The sequence below is a fragment of the Leptodactylus fuscus genome, chromosome 1 (genome assembly GCF_031893055.1).
Source record: "Leptodactylus fuscus isolate aLepFus1 chromosome 1, aLepFus1.hap2, whole genome shotgun sequence".
NCBI classification, from domain to species: Eukaryota; Metazoa; Chordata; class Amphibia; order Anura; family Leptodactylidae; genus Leptodactylus; species Leptodactylus fuscus.
This window is the reverse complement of record NC_134265.1, coordinates 330,353,421-330,374,467: the sequence shown is the minus strand read 5'-3', so window position 1 is coordinate 330,374,467 and position 21,047 is coordinate 330,353,421. Positions and strand designations below refer to the sequence as shown.

At 43.3% G+C, this 21,047-nt stretch overlaps 1 protein-coding gene across 3 annotated transcripts in view; it reads left to right on the top strand.

Annotated features, from left to right (window-relative positions):
- The first annotated feature begins 3,658 nt into the window (after positions 1 to 3,658).
- DOK7 (docking protein 7) overlaps positions 3,659 to 21,047 on the top strand; it is an 86,602-nt gene continuing 69,213 nt past the window's right edge. For all 3 annotated transcript variants that reach the window (XM_075261096.1, XM_075261094.1, XM_075261095.1), the window contains exons 1-3: positions 3,659 to 3,843; positions 3,971 to 4,016; positions 15,264 to 15,494. In XM_075261096.1, coding sequence (XP_075117197.1) covers positions 3,790 to 3,843; positions 3,971 to 4,016; positions 15,264 to 15,494 — 331 coding nt within the window. In that variant the 5' untranslated portion in view covers positions 3,659 to 3,789. The remainder of the gene's footprint in view (positions 3,844 to 3,970; positions 4,017 to 15,263; positions 15,495 to 21,047) is intronic.

Below are 21,047 nucleotides of genomic sequence, written 5' to 3'. Positions count from 1 at the left end.
TCAGTTTTGCACACAAGCTCTCCTCCAGTAGGAAGAAAACAGCCTTTATAGTGTCATTTATAGGTTGCCAGCCTGTAAGTCAATGTGCCGGCCCATTTAGGAAAAAATGTCTGAATCACTCCTTCAAAAGGAATACGGATTGCATGGCTAGCCTGTAAGCATTGGATCTGTTCTGATGAGGCCAAGAAAGGTGAAACTGATCTGTTCAGAGATGGTGACTCTGGTCAGCTGATACATAGTCAAGTTCTTAGACTGCTTTTGATGTTAGAGGATAGCCATAGGGCATTGCGTTTGGATGATATCTCTGGTAAAGATCAGCTTCTCAATTTTTTAGGACAATGGCTGAATTCACATTTTGGAAAAGTTATTGGCTGGCCAATAACCAGTAGGGGGCAGATATGAGTACCAAAGAAATTTTTATTTTCATTAGGATATCTATACGCTTAACTTAATTTTGCCTGTGTGTTTCGGCCAGTATTCCCCCCTCCCCACTATGACGTGCCGCACAGCTGCCACCTCTTAGATTCGGCAACGGACAGAAGAGGAATTCTCTCAGACTGAAAGTCTACATGGATTTTTATCAGGAGGCTTGGAGATTATTTGCGAAATTCTCGGGACATGATCTAGAAACCTGAGATCCTCGAGGCACATTAAATAGAAAAAATATCTGCAGCACAATGGGAAGTCTGGTGCTCTCCATATTGGATGTCATTTCATGTGGGCTGGGATCAAGATACAGAAGAGATATTTAACGTGTACAATGTAAACCCCTCACGACTGAGATGACTAAGAAATAGACAGTTGGATCCCTTATTATAGGCCAGAGAAGGCAAAATAACTCAATTTTGCTACAAGATTTGCCTAGAAGACTCTAGTTTATAAAATCAAAATAGATTTAGTTGTTAAAATGTAATTTCAAAAGTAAAATATGAAAAAAAAAAGTAAACTGGGAGGAGAGGGAGGCTCCCCTTGTACAGGTCAGGTGGCTGAATTCAGTTTGTGAGCAGAAAAGGCATTTTCTGTTCCCTTTGGTTATCCCATTTCAAGTTCTAGTAAAGAACCTTGCTCCTCTGCATAGATGTTGTTTTTGGGTCCCTCTCCTGCATGTTGGAAGGGTATAATGAACAATAACAGGCCGATTCTCACAAAATAGCCCACAGTAAATGCAATAAACTGTTTGTAGTCTTATCTATTTTTGCGCCAATACCCTCGATTCCTCTTGCTTGGGACACAATGTGTGACTTTTCTGTTTGCCTCTGCTTATTATCTTATATATCTATGTATCTTCACTCAGACTGTCTTTAAGTAGCACTAGGAACATGGATATTGCAGTCTATGGTTTGCAGTCTATCAGGGCTTCGATACACCAGGTGCCCTTTTCAAGTGGCACAGCTCCTACCATTAGCTCTTAGCCACAGCGGGTCTAGGCCAGTACTGTCGTGAGTCCTGAAGTCAGGCATCTTACTAAATATTGTGTCAAGGACCGAGGCCATCTCTACTTCTTCACTTCTTCAAACACTACTATACCAACTTCCTTCAGTCTTCAGAAAACTCCTTCTTCAGACCGCTCATCTATAGATTACAGCACAATTATATAGCATTGTTACTGGGGTAACTGCATACTAATGTATGGCATTGTTGCTTGGCACCATACTGTGTAATGCTTTGTTTATTTGACACTATATAGTATAATTGATCCTCCCACTGCTATGACATCACCCATCCCACTTGACCAGAAAAACAGTGCTCTAGGAGCTGAAGACCCACCCCCAGTGCACCAACTGTCTCATTGGCATAAAACTGCAAAGTAGTTATTCTCCAAATCTATAGAATTTACATACATAACAAAGGTATGTCGTATGTCACTTTAATGTGCTCTGTAATGCGGAGGTAGCGGGTGAAATGCGTTGGAGGAAGTAAGACCCCCATAGATGATATACAAATTACTGCTCTCATAATATATAATAAGTTTTCTGATTTACTAGTGAGAAAACATAGGGGGTGCATTATACTACAGTATGTAGTACAATGCAAAAGTTTTAGCCGGGTGTAGAAAAATTGCTGCAAAGTAAGAATGCCTCCAAAAACATAAGTGTTAATAGTTTATTTTTACCAAAATTAAGTGACTGAAGAAAAGAGAAATGTAAACCCCCTTTACCTTCCATCAGTTCTTCTCGGTACTTGCAGTTTTTGGTAGAACTCGGCAGGGAGATTGTTCCCGCCATCTTGGAGAACTAAGCCCAGATCTTCTGTGGATGTAGGCTTACTCCAATCCTTCTGTCTCTTCATGTCACCCCAGACAGACTGGATAATGTTGAGATCAGGGCTATATCTGTGGGGGGCCATATCATCACATCCAGGACTCCTCCTCTAAAGGGTAAAGGTCACACCAAATATTGATAGGATTTACATTTCTCTTTTCTTCATTTGCTTCATAAATAAACTATTAACCCTTCTATTTCTGAAAGATAAGATAATCCTTTAATAGTCCCACCATGGGGAAATTCAGTAAAGCATTCTTTGTAGAATTGTTCTCCACGCTTGCCTAAAACTTTTTCACATTACTGTATATTGTAGAATTTCTATCCATCTAAATATAAGTTCTTACTATTCCCTAGTTCAGTGATGGTGAACCTATTGCACGGATGCCAAAGGTGGCACTCAGAGCCCACTCTCTGTTGGCACCCATCTGTGGAACAGATTATACTGTGTGGGGGCCACTGTGGAGCAGATTGTACTGTGTGGGGGCCACTGTGGAGCAGATTGTACTGTGTGGGGGCCACTGTGCAGCAGATTGTACTGTGTGGGGGCCACTGTGGAGCAGATTATACTGTGTGGGGGCCACTGTGGAGCAGATTGTACTGTGTGGGGGCCACTGTGCAGCAGATTGTACTGTGTGGGGGCCACTGTGCAGCAGATTGTACTGTGTGGGGGCCACTGTGGAGCAGATTATACTGTGAGGGAGCCGATGTGGAGCAGATTATACTGTGAGGGAGCCGATGTGGAGCAGATTATACTGTGTGGGGGCCACTGTGGAGCAGATTATACTGTGTGGAGGCCACTATGGAGCAGATTATACTGTGTGGGGGCAATTGTGGAGCAAATTGTACTGTGTGGGGGTCACTATGGAAATATAATAAATGAGTGAGTTTTGGGTTACAGTTTGGGCACTTGGTCTTCAAAAGGTTCACCATCACTGCCCTAGTTTCTAGAACAGGAACACAGACCATAGTCTTTAAATCGAATGGTCCACATTGTACGGGCAGCACACTATCCAGGTCTTACGTAACCGATTCCTTGTTAGGCCTGGGATTTTTTGGAATTCTGGAGCCCACATCTCCTCCTCCATTTATAAGCCACCAGATAAAGAGCTAATAAGTAGGATTACTGCCTGCATGCCCAAACAGCCATATCCTCCCACTTCTATCTTCTACAGAAGACATTCTTCTATTCTGAACACTATCTTAGAGACATGGCATACTTGCATAATTTCCGTCCTTAAAGAGGCGAAGAAGAAAAAAAAAAAGAATTTGGACAGCTGTTCAATCCCCCTGCCCACTGGTGTGGGTGAGAGCCTTGGTAAGAGCCGGTGGGAGGCGGCTGGAGAAGTTAGTGGCCATTTGCTCAGCAGTAGGCTGCGCGTGTCACAAAATGCAACTTTCCCTGTCCCTCTGTCTCCTGCCAGGCAGAGCTATTAAAGCTATTTTGAAAGTGACCCTTCAGCTTAAGTACGTTCAGAAAGAGAGAGGGGAGAGAGGAGGTAGCAGCTGTTTGGAACCATGACTGAAGATGACGGATTCGATTGTGGTGGAGGGTCAAGTCAGATTGAGAGATGGAAAAAAGGTCAGCGAAATGGACATTTTTTCCCCAGTGGCCTTCGATTTCCAGGAATCCTTGCGTCCTGGAATTTTTTTTTACACGGTCCTTGGTACGATTTCCCTAATCCTTGCCTGTTGTTTTGTGATTTCAGTGGAAGAATAGGTGGGTGCTGCTCCGAAAACCTTCCCCTGTGGCCGGTACGGTACTTATTTTATCTTCCTTTTTTACTTTTATTGTATATTGATGTCTTGTATTATTCAATCTCAGACCCCATATGTGCGCGTTCTTATACCCATAAAGCTGGGCGCGATTCTTAGAAGGATTCCTTCTGAAGCCACCGGGCAGGGGGTCCATGCTTTATAGATCACGCTCTATGTCCTGGTGATTCGGTCATTGTAAAGAACCTTCTTTGATACAAACAAGCTAAAAATAATGACTGCCATTTTTCTAATCCAACATTACGCTTTTCTTTTAGCACAAAGTACCGTAGCTTGCATTCATCCGCTCGACTTTTCTACTTCTTTATGTCGAAAATGGTAATTTTTGGAAAATGACTTTTTTTAGTATAATTTTTTTTACATTTTTTATTCTTCACGCTGCTGCAGGTTTCAATAGGGACGTGATTTAGGATTTACATGAGCGATAGTTTAGATGCACATTTAAAGGCCTCCCTTTCAGATATATCAATGGGCGCAGCGAGGGGCTGGCGACTTCAAAGCTCATTGCACTTACAAAAATAGAAAGAGGATACAGAATTCTGCCTAGCGTGTGAGCGAGCTGTAGGAAAGGGGTGAGATGACATTAAAACTCTTCAACGGGTTTCAAGTTTCCCAGCCGTCAGAAAACTTATGGTAGAATAGAAGGACTTCCTATGTTTCTATTGAAATGAGATTGGGTAAAAATAAAAATTTACTGAAATTGTGACACAAAATTCTTAAAGTTTTTGTAAATGTTGAAATTTTTTTTATATTGGGTCTTGATAATATAGATGATATTTGGTAGGGACTAAATTTAACTGGAATAGTTAAACTGGGCCATAATTAAGGGCCACAAAGCTCCCGTTCTTCTACACGCAGATGATCGGGCCTAGTTAGATGGACTGGTTTTCCTTGGGCCCATTAGAGGAAATGATTCTGATGGCCTACGAAGAATCTATACAGAACATTCACTGCATTATATCATTAGATGATCATGATATCATCCATAAAGTCTAGAAGTGGTGAATGGTGGTTGTTTTATGTTGGATCTTTGAGACTCTTCATTGTCTCAAATCCTGGGCCCCCCTATAAGATCTAGTGTTCGGTGCAACCCTGAGCCTAATGGGTGCCCATGTGAGATGCCAGGGGGCAACATTACTTCATACTCCATGAGAAGGAGGTCACGTTACATGATGTCATCGTGCCAACTGGTAACTTCTTTGGTCTGAGGTTTGTGGCCCTGGGCCATACCATTTCCTTTGTTTCATGTGATTTATGGATGTGTCTATACTTGGGCTGTGAACGTCAAAGTGTTCTGTTTATTACCAGTTTAGTGCTTGGATAGTAAAGAGGAAATTATTATGTTGTCATGTTTTGTTCACTTGTATGATCATGAGTACCATCTAGGCCCACGTGTGTGTAACTTCTGTATATGATACTACCATGTAAGGGTTTATAATTTTATGTTTTTATTGTACTTTTATCAGTAGTGGGCCACATCACTGAGAACCGTATGGGTGCAGCTTTACCACGGTTACCACTTTTTTGTGATGCAGTTTCTGTTCATGCGGCTTGGGTGGATGAAACACATAGAAACCATGTAATCCACCTGTCCAAGTCACATGGACAAAAGCCATAATTATGGTAATACTCAGTAAAATGGTTTACAGTTTGGTTCACGGCCTGCAGACATGTGTAGCCTTTATATGGTTGGTTCAATTGATTTCCGAATGTGAATTGGACGAGTACCGTATATACTTGAGTATAAGCCGACCTGAATATTAGCTGAGGCCCCTAATTTTACCACAAAAAACTGGGAAACTTATTGACTCGAGTATAAGCCGAGGGGGGAAATGCAGCAGCTACTGGAAAATTTCAAAAATTAAAATGGACGGAGTTTTTGGGTGCAGTAGGTGCTGGGAAAGGGGAGGGGGTGTTTTGGTTGTCTGTCTGCCCCTTCCCTGAGCTTGAGGACTGGGTTTTTTCCCCCCCACTTGGAATTCAGCCTGGCTGAATATAGGGTATCTGCAGTGCTCCTATTAACCCCTTCTGGACTGAACAGGAGCACTGCAGATCCCCTATATTCAGTAGACCGGGCACTGTCAGACACAGGGATACCTAATGTGTTTGTGTTTCACAGTCATTTTCTACTTTTATATGTATTCTAGGGAAAGGAGGGATTTAGAACTTTTATTTACTTTATTTTTTTATAATATTTTTTAAAGCTTCTTTTTGTTCACTATTTCATGGGAGATTCTATAAATTAATATTGTGGCTGGTCATAGACCCCCCCCCAAAAAAAAAAAAAAATTTTAAAATTATTTTTTATTTTTGCTTGACTCGAGTATAAGCCAAGGAGGGCTTTATCAGCACAAAAACCGTGCTGAAAAATTCGGCCTATATTCGAATGGTGATCAACTGAGTGCCCTATCTATATCTTCTAACACCTCCGACATTGTGAACAGTATCACTGTCCTAGAGAACATCCCCATGCAGAAGCGTAACTGAAGGTGGTGGAGAAGTAACAGTTGCTACCTGGACCAGGACCCTGACTGGGCGCCAAATGTCTATAGTATTCTATATGGCACAAGGTAGTCAGGAGCCCATTACAGATTTTGCATTGGGACCCAGGAGCTTCAAGTTTTGTCTTTGTCACCATGGGTGACCATACATGTAAATGGGCCCAAAGTAGAAGTATAAGTCTCAATAACAATATTCTGAAACCCCAGGGGCCACACGGTGGCTCAGTGGTTAGCACTGCAGCCTTGCAGCACTGGAGTCCTGGTGTTCAAATCCCACCAAGGGCAGAAAACCATCTGCAAGGAGTTTGTATGTTCTCCCAGTGTTTGCATGGATTTCCATCCCATATTCCAAAAAGACATACTGATAGGGAAAAAATGTACATTGTGAGCTCTATGTAGGGCTCACAATCTACATTTGAAAAAAAAATATTCTGAAACCCCATTCACTTTTTGTGACACTTGTCTATGTCTATAACTACGCCCCATGGATATGACATTCAGCATAATATATCGAGCTGGGATATACAGTCCTATGAAAAAGTTTGGGCACCCCTATTAATCTTAATCATTTTTTGTTCTAAATATTTTGGTGTTTGCAACAGCCATTTCAGTTTGATATATCTAATAACTGATGGACACAGTAATATTTCAGGATTGAAATGAGGTTTATTGTACTAACAGAAAATGTGCAATATGCATTAAACCAAAATTTGACCGGTGCAAAAGTATGGGCACCCTTATCATTTTATTGATTTGAATTCCCCTAACTACTTTTTACTGACTTACTGAAGCACAAAATTGGTTTTGTAACCTCAGTGAGCTTTGAACTTCATAGCCAGATGTATCCAATCATAAGAAAAGGTATTTAAGGTGGCCAATTGCAAGTTGTTCTCCTATTTGAATCTCCTCTGAAGAGTGGCATCATGGGCTACTCAAAACAACTCTCAAATGATCTGAAAACAAAGATTGTTCAACATAGTTGTTCAGGGGAAGGATACAAAAAGCTGTCTCAGAGATTTAACCTGTCAGTTTCCACTGTGAGGAACATAGTAAGGAAATGGAAGACCACAGGGACAGTTCTTGTTAAGCCCAGAAGTGGCAGGCCAAGAAAAATATCAGAAAGGCAGAGAAGAAGAATGGTGAGAACAGTCAAGGACAATCCACAGACCACCTCCAAAGAGCTGCAGCATCATCTTGCTGCAGATGGTGTCACTGTGCATCGGTCAACTATACAGCGCACTTTGCACAAATAGAAGCTGTATGGGAGAGTGATGAGAAAGAAGCCGTTTCTGCACGTACGCCACAAATAGAGTTGCCTGAGGTATGAAAAAGCACATTTGGACAAGGCAGCTTCATTTTGGAAACAAAAATTGAGTTGTTTGGTTATAAAAAAAGGCGTTATGCATGGCGTCCAAAAAGAAACAGCATTCCAAGAAAAACACATGCTACCCACTGTAAAATTTGGTGGAGGTTCCATCATGCTTTGGGGCTGTGTGGCCAATGCCGGCATCGGGAATCTTGTTAAAGTTGAGGGTCGCATGGATTCCACTCAGTATCAGCAGATTCTTGAGAATAATGTTCAAGAATCAGTGACGAAGTTGAAGTTACGCCGGGGATGGATATTTCAGCAAGACAATGATCCAAAACACCGCTCCAAATCCTCAGGCATTCATGCAGAGGAACAATTACAATGTTCTGGAATGGCCATCCCAGTCCCCAGACCTGAATATCATTGAACATCTGTGGGATGATTTGAAGCGGGCTGTCCATGCTCGGCGACCATCTAACTTAACTGAACTTGAATTGTTTGTCCAAAATACCTTTATCCAGGATCCAGGAACTGATTAAAAGCTACAGGAAGTGACTAGAGGCTGTTATCTTTGCAAAAGGAGGATCTACTAAATATTAATGTCACTTTTCTGTTGAGGTGCCCATACTTTTGCACCGGTCAAATTTTGGTTTAATGCATATTGCACATTTTCTGTTAGTACAATAAACCTCATTTCAATCCTGAAATATTACTGTGTCCATCAGTTATTAGATATATCAAACTGAAATGGCTGTTATAAACACCAAAATATTTAGAACTAAAAATGATTAAGATTAATAGGGGTGACCAAACTTTTTCATAGGACTGTATTTATTGGTTCAGTGACACTTGTAATTCTGGTAATAAATAATCCTGGTTCACTTACTTTTCCCTAATACTGAGGATACAATACAATATCATGCCGGGCCTGTCATAGATTTCTTACGTTTGGGTTCATTTGAGTTTGAAAATGATAATTTTTTTTTAAATAATGGATTTTAATATGAGAAAAATTGATGCTAATCTGTTTTTCATCAGATTTTAATTTTTCTCCTGTCACAATCTAATGCTTAAAGTCAGGTATTCATCAGTCATTCGCTTTCTGCTCAGATTATTTTACGTATCGCAATTTCACTGCTTAGTTTGTGAATTTAGGACATAAAGATCTGGGTATCTGGCACTATTACTAAGGGGGTTCTGTGGTTTCTATTGTAGGGAGAACTATGGATGGCTATGTTATGGGGGTGCAGGTGACAATATAATCTCTAATGTGTTCCTAGTGATGTTACGTGCCATTATTAGAAGCCTCTTTGCACTTGTGACGACACTTTGTGCCTATGTTTTGTACTTGTTCAGACTTTGGGGTTAGACGATCCATTCTCCTATCTAGGGTCTTCTGATTGGATGGTATCTTGCTGTTTAACTAGCTGTAAACCATTGACTGCACATGTTCAACTTCCCTGCAGCACCTCCGCAGGGAAAGTGAAGTATTACACCGTGCTCATTAAAATCTATGCCCTGTAGGTGTTAGGTACAGAAATGCCGGCTCTTTGCTTTAGCCATTAGATATGAGGTTAAGAGGAGTCGTGAAATGCGCCATTATTTGCCACAAATTACTAATATATGGTGCAACAGCATTGAGATGGCATAATGAAGAGAAAATCATCCAACTTGTCTAAATTTATTATACAACATGTTAGAGATGGGGTTTGTTTTCTACCCGTCTTGTCTAGTTATATCCTATTTAATCCTATTTTAAGGCAGGTTTAATACATTTTCCCTAATGTCCTATGATAACATCCAGCGCGGCACCTCCCATGAGGCAACCTGAAGCGACAGGCTTCAGGCGGCGCTATGCCAGGGCCCCGGGGAGGGCAGCATTTTTGCCTCTCCGTGCCTGCTCTCTGCCTGCTAACGCCACTCCACCCCGCTCCCTTCGCCCCGCCCCCTTCACTCCGCCCACCTCCTCCCGGGGGAAGGGGGGGGCTTTCTGTCGTCCGCCTCGGGCGGCGAAAAAGGCAGGTTCACCCTTGATAACATCTGAGGATATTATAGGGACCTTCGGGCTTGTCACCAGTAGACACCAGTCACCTATATTAGATATAGTATATACACTACTGTGCGCAAGTTTGAGGCAAGTGGGGGGAAAAATGCTGCAACGTATGGAAGCTTTCAGAAATAGAAGCGTTAATAGTTTATCATTGACAATTAAACAAAATGAAGTGAATGAAGAAAAGAGAAATGTAAATCCCATCAATATTTGGTGTGACCTTTGCCTTCCATCAGTTCTTCTCGGTACTTGCAGACAGTTTTTGGCAGAACTCGGCAGGGAGGTTGTTCCCGCCATCTTGGAGAACTAAGCCCAGATCTTCTATGGATGTAGGCTTCCACCAATCCGTCTGTCTCTTCATATCATCCCAGACAGACTGGATGATGTTGAGATCAGTGGGGGCCAAATCATTACTTCCAGAACTCCTCCTCCAAAGGGTAAAGGTCACACCAAATATTGATAAGATTTAGATTTCTCTTTTCTATATTAATAAACTATTAACCCTTCTATTTCTGAAAGCAATCTTACTTTGTAGCATTTTTCCACACCTGCCTCTTGCCCGGTACAATATTCGCACATCCTCGTTCCCGTTCTATGAATTATTTTTACCTCTTGTTTGCTCTTTTACATTTTGCCTATTATTTCTTCCACTTGCGATTATCTTGGAGGTGAAGATGTATTCCGTGTGTCAATCTTTGGTAATAACACTGACAAGTCTTAGCTCTAAATCCTCGGCAGTAAGAAGCCATTTTCCTCAACTTCTATTAATTCAACCCTCTTGAAGAAAACAGTTCAAGGCATCGACCTGAAAATCGCCTTCATTTTCTTGTAGGGATTTGATGCTTATCTGTAATAATTATTGGAAATCCTTGGCCGACTCTAACATGTTCTCGAGCTCTGAACATGAAGTAGACGCAGTTCCTGGGATTTAATCATCTTCCTGGAATAAAAGGCCGACAGGTTTAGAGACTTTACTACTGAGGTTTACATAGAGGAATGAAGACAGCGAGTGGGGAGAGAATGGCAGATACTAGACATGCTAGATACGTGTAAGATACATGGAGCCATGATATCATGGTGGGAGAAGCTATATGTAGGTGTATATCTATATACAATATATAGTATCAATTGCATGGTCCTGTAGTTGAACATACCAAGCAACATCGGCCACACATACATACCTCCCAACTTACAAAGGACTTGTCCCCAGTATATAGTCCGTGTACAGTTGTCCCCATAGTGTACAGCCATCCTCCAGTTGCCCCCAAAGTAGTCAGTCAACCCTAAAGTTGCCCCAAAACTATATAGTCCTTGTCCAGTTGCCCCCACATTATATAGTCCCTGTCCAGTTTCCCCTACAGTATAAGGCGCCCCCCCAATTGCCCTCAAAATATATAGTCCCTGACCAGGTGTCCCCAAAATATGTATACTATGTACCCATAGTATAAAGGATCAAACAAAATGTTTGCATAGTTTAATGCCCCCTCCAGTTGTCCCCACAATACAGAGTCACTCTCCAGTAGCCCCCCACAGTATACAGTCCCCCCTTCAGTTGCCCCAACAGTATAAAGTCCCTGTCCAGTTGCTCCCACAGTATACAGCCACCCTGTAGTTGCTCCTAAAATATACAGTCGCCCCCACAACATATAATATCTGTCCAATTGCCTCCACGATATACATCATACATCAACCCCTGTTATCCCCACTGTATACAGTCCCTGACCAGGTGTCCCCAAAATATGTATAGTCCCCTCTGGTTACCATAGGATAAAGGATGGAAAAAAAAAAAAGCTACTCTCCTTGCCTCATTCTCCTGTTCTTAGGAACCCCCCGAACAGAATATTGAATGCCTTAAAAAGCAGTTAGCTATGACAGCACATGGACCCCATAGACTATAATGGAGTCCGTGTGTTTTCCGCGTGGTGTCCGCACGAATCATGCAGAGAGAAAAGTACTTCAAACAGCGCTACTTTTTTCTTGACTCATGCAGACACCGCTCGGAAAACACACGGACCCCATTATAGTCTATGGGGTCCATGTGCTTTCATAGCTAACCGCTTTTTAATGCGTTCGATATTCTGTTCGGTGGGGGTCCCCAAGCGGACTCCCCGAACAGAATACTGAACGCAGATATGAACCAGGCCGACTCCGACCCTGCCTTTCTGTGCTCCTCACGTGGGTTTGCTATTTTTTGCACAATTGTACAATTACCCAGGATGTGATACTGAGCGCCACCTCCTCTTCTCAGGAAGTGACATCACATCTATTGGTCACATGGCCAAACGGCGGCTCAGTCCTGCTCAAATGAAAGGGGATGATCATTGGCCAAGAGATGTGAGGTTATTTCCTGAGAAGAGGAAGTGGAGATTATCCTGTTTGAGCCCTTGAAATTTATTTAACCCCTTCACGCTTAGGCCTCATACACATAACTGAGGATGCTGTCGGACATGGGGCCAAGTTTACAGCAGAATGCACTCGTGTGATACTGAATGCATTCTGTGATGTACTTACCTATATGGGGCTTCCAATGCATTCTGTTCCAATGACTTAGAGAAGGATAAGACCGGCTCTATGTTCATCGGAAAGGACCATTGGACGTCCCCTTGGAAGAACATCGTCCTGACACTTTGTGCATTAGGCCTTTGCAAAAAAACTGTGAGCACTTCTCCATATAATGCAATCGGCACCCAGATCTCACTACCAAGGATCTGGCATATTAACCTCTTAGATGCTGTAATCAATAGTGTTCATGGAATTTAAGTGGTGGGAGGACTCTTTCTCTCACCCCCCCTGGGGTTGTCCAAAGCACCTAGAAGGCCTAATAACAGCCTACAGTCTGTCATGTCTATTAGACATACCTACCAACATTTGGTGACCAGCCCATAAAGTTCCCAAGTCACATACAAAGTGACTGCCGGGGTGATTTCCCTGATTTTGCGGGTAGTCACCCCCTTTTTGGAGAGAGGAGAGAAAGCAAGTATTTTATTAGGCCTAGCCAGAGACAAAGTATAAAGTGCATAGTATTACAGTATATTGTACAAGTGATCAAGAAATCATTTTCTCTGCCCAGTGAACCCTTGTGGTTGGGAGAATAATAGGCTGGTGAGTATTTTATTCTTGTCTTCTTCTCTGACATCCGTTGATGGGAAGACCCATTGGCTGCAACATACACATGTAGTCCTGCTACAATGAGGGGAGATTCACATGGAGTGATACGGCTTCTGGCACTATAACTCGTGTAAGTATAAGCGCTGCAAAACAGAATCCTATTGACTTCAATGGGTTACACGCGTTAAACGGAACCCATTGAAGTCAATGGGATTCTGTTTTGCAGCGCTGATTCTTACTCGAGTTATCGTGCCAGAATCAGCATCGCGTTACTCCGTGTGAATGCTCCCTGAGAGGACAGATGTAACATAGTAAAAATGGTCCATGAAACAGTGAAATACATATTTATGCCTTCAGTCGCTGCCTCTATGGTTCACCATCCTTCAGCCTTTACTTGCTTCAATAGCCTTACGTGCCCTTATAGGGTACATGAACAGGTAATGTGAAACCCTTTTAGGCAAGACCATATTATTCTTCACTGCTTCTAATAATAACAAGCCGGGTTATGCAACCTTTCATTTTCAGGACGTGTCAACCTATAGTTGAGGAATCTACACAGGTATCCAGCCTTACAAGTGTTAGGTCCTCTTTAAGTTGGTCACCCTACCACCCCCCTGTGTGACTTCACAAGTTTAGATTCATAGACTGTGTCACCTTCTGGCTGAACTATCTGGGAAGGATTAGGTTACTTAATAAATCTTTGGAGCAAAGGAGACGTTGGAGTGGACAATCCTGCTTTATTGTGCTGCGATCTTCCCTTCTTTTAAGGAGTAGATTATGGCAATGAAGTCTATCAATTAGAGCTGGTGTGCCCTGGTTAGTGGTGAAGCCAACAGATATGGTGGATTACTATATATCATCCATGTAGAGTGGCTTTTTGCATCCCCATATTTTGTCCCCCGCCATTCTCTATGCTCCTATTGTGTGTATTAATTATATTGTATATAGTATATACAGTAGTGAGTGTACCATTATATACAGTGCGTGTTCTTTGCTCTGACTGGTGGTATGGCTGACACACATGACATGTATTGCTCATAGAGCTGGATAAGATGACTCCCTGGAAATAATATAAGAGAATGTAGAGAACAGACATGGGGCCCCTGACATCAGATATGATGGAATGTATGCTTGACTTGCTTGGGAAGGAACACCGTGTCACGTTGCAACATACGAGCAACAACAAGAACTCAAACTTACCATCAAATCTTGATACAATTTTTCCGATGGCTTAAAGTCAGCCATGCACATAAGCAAACGATCCCCTACAATCTGATCGATGAGCGTCGGGAACGACCAACTACTTGGAAAATGGTTGATCCCATTATACATATGTAGTTTTGGATGACCATGGGCAAAATTTTATGTAAAATTTTATGTTAATGGACAAATCTGGCCATTTATTTATATGTCTTCTCTTTTGTACAGGCTTGTATGCTAAGGTCTATGCAGGCGGATGGGTGGAGAACAAGTCTGATGGCTACTTATGTAAGGGAAAGCCATAGGAATTCTATCTCTACCTCTAGAACAGTGGTTCTTAACCAGGGTTCGATCGAACCCTAGGCCATATGCACGGTTCATTTTGTGTACCAGTAAAAAAACCCATATACCTATGTCTTGAATTTGTGAAAATATCATATTTGATTTATCACTAAAGAAGGGTTCGGTGCATGTGCATATGAAACTGGTGGGTTCAGTACCTCAAACAAGGTTAAGAATCATTACTTTAGAATATGCCATCAGTGCGTGACTGGTGTGGACAAGTTGAGCTTTTTCACCTGCGAGCCTTTGGTTACACCCTTGGCATGAAGACACACATATAATGAAAATGAAGGGGTCTTGGTACTTGATAATGTCCTACAACCCACTTGAGTTCCACCAGAAACAAAGCCACACTTGTATTGTCAACCCAATACCAATAGGGCTTGGTTTCAATTCCATCCATACGTAGTGCGGTATTACAAAACTGAGTGAAGACAGATGTCCATGCCCCATGTTTACATTGAATATGTTTGCTGTGAATGTGACAAGTCGACTTAAATAAGGAATGGACAAAAATAATAAAGATAACTTGATATTGTTACATGAGATTATTACTGAGCCACAGAATGTGTGAAGAGAATTTCCTTTACATAGCGACATGGAAATAATAAAGACGTGGTGGGAGAAGTAACACTTCATTAAAAGGCTCTACATTTTTCATGTTGGGGCAGATATAGAAAGTTCTATACTGATAACTTGTATATTTTGTATTTCAGATTGCTTGCTGATGTTGGTGTATAAAGACAAGTCAGACAGGACAAAGGGACATAAAGAGAAGAGCAGCGTTACATTGGAGGACATCTGTGGCTTGGATCCAGGGCTCTCGTACGAGGGTGTGAACCACACTTTGGCCATCATCTGCTTCTCACAAGCTGTGATGTTGGGGTTTGACAATAAAGAAATTATGAATGCCTGGGATGTGCGGATACGGTACAGTTTAGGAGAAGGTAAAGATTGTCCACCTTTGATGTTTTCAGGGTCATAACTATAGAGGTGTCGGCGTAGCTGTTCCACCAGGGCCCGGTGGGTAAGGGCAGTATCAGACTGGGGTTCCTTGAATCCACAAGATAACATTATTCTGTTGGCCTACCCTCCGTCAACCCATTGGCTTGTCAGCACATATAGATCAGAACCCCACTCATTGCAACCTAGGAGTGTAGATTGAAGCTCCATGACCACACAAAGAAAAATCTTGTCCCAAATAGGGGGCCAATCTGCTCAGTTTAAAGAGGGCTGTTCACCACCCCCACCAACTCCAGCTCTTTGCATCATATAATAGTTGCTACTCCACCGATTCCAGCACAGCTGGAGTTTTCTCTTACCCCACCATTCCTGAGCAATCAATGCTGGTGCCTGATATGTCAACTGTGCTCTATACTGTTAAGTAGAGATGAGCGAACACTAAAATGTTCGAGGTTCGAAATTCGATTCGAACAGCCGCTCACTGTTCGAGTGTTCGAATGGGTTTCGAACCCCATTATAGTCTATGGGGAACATAAACTCGTTAAGGGGGAAACCCAAATTCGTGTCTGGAGGGTCACCAAGTCCACTATGACACCCCAGGAAATGATACCAACACCCTGGAATGACACTGGGACAGCAGGGGAAGCATGTCTGGGGGCATAAAAGTCACTTTATTTCATGGAAATCCCTGTCAGTTTGCGATTTTCGCAAGCTAACTTTTCCCCATAGAAATGCATTGGCCAGTGCTGATTGGCCAGAGTACGGAACTCGACCAATCAGCGCTGGCTCTGCTGGAGGAGGCGGAGTCTAAGATCGCTCCACACCAGTCTCCATTCAGGTCCGACCTTAGACTCCGCCTCCTCCGGCAGAGCCAGCGCTGATTGGCCGAAGGCTGGCCAATGCATTCCTATGCGAATGCAGAGACTTAGCAGTGCTGAGTCAGTTTTGCTCAACTACACATCTGATGCACACTCGGCACTGCTACATCAGATGTAGCAATCTGATGTAGCAGAGCCGAGGGTGCACTAGAACCCCTGTGCAAACTCAGTTCACGCTAATAGAATGCATTGGCCAGCGCTGATTGGCCAATGCATTCTATTAGCCCGATGAAGTAGAGCTGAATGTGTGTGCTAAGCACACTCATTCAGCACTGCTTCATCACGCCAATACAATGCATTAGCCAGTGCTGATTGGCCAGAGTACGGAATTCGGCCAATCAGCGCTGGCCAATGCATTCTATTAGCCCGATGAAGTAGAGCTGAATGTGTGTGCTAAGCACACACATTCAGCACTGCTTCATCACGCCAATACAATGCATTAGCCAGTGCTGATTGGCCAGAGTACGGAATTCGGCCAATCAGCGCTGGCCAATGCATTCTATTAGCCTGATGAAGTAGAGCTGAATGTGTGTGCTAAGCACACACATTCAGCACTGCTTCATCACGCCAATACAATGCATTAGCCAGTGCTGATTGGCCAGAGTACGGAATTCGGCCAATCAGCGCTGGCCAATGCATTCTATTAGCCCGATGAAGCAGAGCTGAATGTGTGTGCTAAGCACACACATTCAGCACTGCTTCATCACGCCAATACAATGCATTAGCCAGTGCTGATTGGCCAGAGTACGGAATTCGGCCAATCAGCGCTGGCCAATGCATTCTATTAGCCCGATGAAGTAGAGCTGAATGTGTGTGCTAAGCACACACATTCAGCACTGCTTCATCACGCCAATACAATGCATTAGCCAGTGCTGATTGGCCAGAGTACGGAATTCGGCCAATCAGCGCTGGCCAATGCATTCTATTAGCCCGATGAAGTAGAGCTGAATGTGTGTGCTAAGCACACACATTCAGCACTGCTTCATCACGCCAATACAATGCATTAGCCAGTGCTGATTGGCCAGAGTACGGAATTCGGCCAATCAGCGCTGGCCAATGCATTCTATTAGCCCGATGAAGTAGAGCTGAATGTGTGTGCTAAGCACACACATTCAGCACTGCTTCATCACGCCAATACAATGCATTAGCCAGTGCTGATTGGCCAGAGTACGGAATTCGGCCATTCAGCGCTGGCTCTGCTGGAGGAGGCGGAGTCTAAGATCGCTCCACACCAGTCTCCATTCAGGTCTGACGTTAGACTCCGCCTCCTCCAGCAGAGCCAGCGCTGATTGGCCGAATTCCGTACTCTGGCCAATCAGCACTGGCTAATGCATTGTATTGGCGTGATGAAGCAGTGCTGAATGTGTGTGCTTAGCACACACATTCAGCTCTACTTCATCGGGCTAATAGAATGCATTGGCCAGCGCTGATTGGCCAGAGTACGGAATTCGGCCAATCAGCGCTGGCTCTGCTGGAGGAGGCGGAGTCTAAGATCGCTCCACACCAGTCTCCATTCAGGTCCGACCTTAGACTCCGCCTCCTCCAGCAGAGCCAGCGCTGATTGGCCAGAGTACGGAATTCGGCCAATCAGCACTGGCTAATTCATTGTATTGGCGTGATGAAGCAGTGCTGAATGTGTGTGCTTAGCACACACATTCAGCTCTACTTCATCGGGCTAATAGAATGCATTGGCCAGCGCTGATTGACCGAATTCCGTACTCTGGCCAATCAGCACTGGCTAATGCATTGTATTGGCGTGATGAAGCAGTGCTGAATGTGTGTGCTTAGCACACACATTCAGCTCTACTTCATCGGGCTAATAGAATGCATTGGCCAGCGCTGATTGGCCGAATTCCGTACTCTGGCCAATCAGCACTGGCTAATGCATTGTATTGGCGTGATGAAGCAGTGCTGAATGAGTGTGCTTAGCACACACATTCAGCTCTACTTCATCGGGCTAATAGAATGCATTGGCCAATCAGCGCTGGCCAATGCATTCTATTAGCGTGAACTGAGTTTGCACAGGGGTTCTAGTGCACCCTCGGCTCTGCTACATCAGATTGCTACATCTGATGTAGCAGTGCCGAGTGTGCATCAGATGTGTAGTTGAGCAAAACTGACTCAGCACTGCTAAGTCTCTGCATTCGCATAGGAATGCATTGGCCAGCCTTCGGCCAATCAGCGCTGGCTCTGCCGGAGGAGGCGGAGTCTAAGGTCGGACCTGAATGGAGACTGGTGTGGAGCGATCTTAGACTCCGCCTCCTCCAGCAGAGCCAGCGCTGATTGGTCGAGTTCCGTACTCTGGCCAATCAGCGCTGGCCAATGCATTCTATTAGCCCGATGAAGTAGAGCTGAATGTGTGTGCTTAGCACACACATTCAGCTCTACTTCATCAGGCTAATAGAATACATTGGCCAATCAGCGCTGGCCAATGCATTCTATTAGCTTGATGAAGCAGAGTGTGCACAAGGGTTCAAGCGCACCCTCGGCTCTGATGTAGCAGAGCTGAGGGTGCACAAGGGTTCAAGTGCACCCTCGGCTCTCCTACATCAGAGCCGAGGGTGCGCTTGAACCCTTGTGCAGCCTCGGCTCTGCTACATCAGAGCCGAGGGTGCGCTTGAACCCTTGTGCACACTCTGCTTCATCAAGCTAATAGAATGCATTGGCCAGCACTGATTGGCCAGAGTACGGAATTCGGCCAATCAGCGCTGGCCAATGCATCCCTATGGGAAAAAGTTTATCTCACAAAAATCACAATTACACACCCGATAGAGCCCCAAAAAGTTATTTTTAATAACATTCCCCCCTAAATAAAGGTTATCCCTAGCTATCCCTGCCTGTACAGCTATCCCTGTCTCATAGTCACAAAGTTCACATTCTCATATGACCCGGATTTGAAATCCACTATTCGTCTAAAATGGAGGTCACCTGATTTCGGCAGCCAATGACTTTTTCCAATTTTTTTCAATGCCCCCGGTGTCGTAGTTCCTGTCCCACCTCCCCTGCGCTGTTATTGGTGCAAAAAAGGCGCCAGGGAAGGTGGGAGGGGAATCGAATTTTGGCGCACTTTACCACGCGGTGTTCGATTCGATTCGAACATAGCGAACACCCTGATATCCAATCGAACATGTGTTCGATAGAACACTGTTCGCTCATCTCTACTGTTAAGTAGATGGTGTTGGGCAGAGGAGCATAAGTATATATTCTCCTCTTGCCTGCTCCTGCCTGACACCCCCTACCTGACAGTAGTGATAATAATTGGCAGATCAGGTGCCAAAACTAACTACAGTGGTCGCTCAGGAAGGGTCGGGACTGCTTTGGAATCAGTAGAGAAGTTCCTATTAAAGACTGCAAAGAATGGGAATTGGTGGAGGAGGTGAAAACAGCTTTCAACGGTATAAAATAAAATGAGTAAGACCTATCTTACCAGTCCCCTGTCGCTCTATTGCTTCCCTAGTCCCTTGCCCTGTTCTTGCCGCAACGTGCCACCATTACTATCTGTAACAATGACTTGTGAAAACCACCGTGGCCTAAAATACAATTATACTGCTAGTTTTTGTTATGAAAAAACGATAGCGCTAAAGTATAAATTGCATAACGGTAGGGCAGTTTAATGATAGCGGTCTTCGTTACTGCAGCATAAGTGATTACTTTTCATGCCCAATTAATCTGTAGAAATTATTAGCACTTTCTATATTCCTTGGTTGCTGAATTTCCTGGAATTTTGTGACATTTTCATCCTCTATAAGAAGCAGCCGGAACTTTGATAAACTACAGAAGACGTTGTTACTAATTAGAGAGAAGTTCTAATCATTTGGCCGCGCGACATTGGTTCTTTTCTTGTAATTTACTTCTAATCTGAAGCCTGGAATTTACATTGGTGTCTTTCCATGACATGTACATTCTCAAGTCAGCGTATTTATAACCGTAACAAATTGTATAAGCCTCTAGGTGAATTATGGGTAAAATTTACATATTTCTAATTACAGCGCATCATCTTACTAATGAATTCGGAAAATATTGTATATGACTCCTCTCGTGGGTTATTAATAGGATTGTGGACTGTCAATTTAGCGGTTTCAATTTAGGAAAAAGGTTTGTGCAGGTTTCAAAAAACATAAATGTCACTGTATAATATAGTGAGAAAAATATAGGGTTAATAATTAGAGATGAGCGAACACTGTTCGGATCAGCCGTTCCGAACAGCACGCTCCCATAGAAATGAATGGAAGCACCTGGCACGGCGACCGGCCGCCGGCAAAGTGTACGTGCCAGGTGCTTCCATTCATTTCTATGGGAGCGTGCTGTTCGGAACGGCTGATCCGTACAGTGTTCGCTCATCTCTATTAATAATAAATGTGAGTAATTGGCGGAAGACTGATACATTGGATTGCACTGAATCTGTGCAGACACCATATTTGTAAAGAAATACAAGCACAGGACCCCCTAAATAAAGACCAAGACTACCTAAAAACACACCCAAATATACCCTCTATTTATTTTACCGTCTCCAGTCATGGTAAATATTTGCAATTATCCTGTTACTCCAAAAAAAAACCAAGATCCCTTCAATACAGAACAAGACCAGTCACCCTAAATAAAGATCTCTATACAGACAGATATACAGACCGAGACTTTCTAAGTAATTGCATATATTAG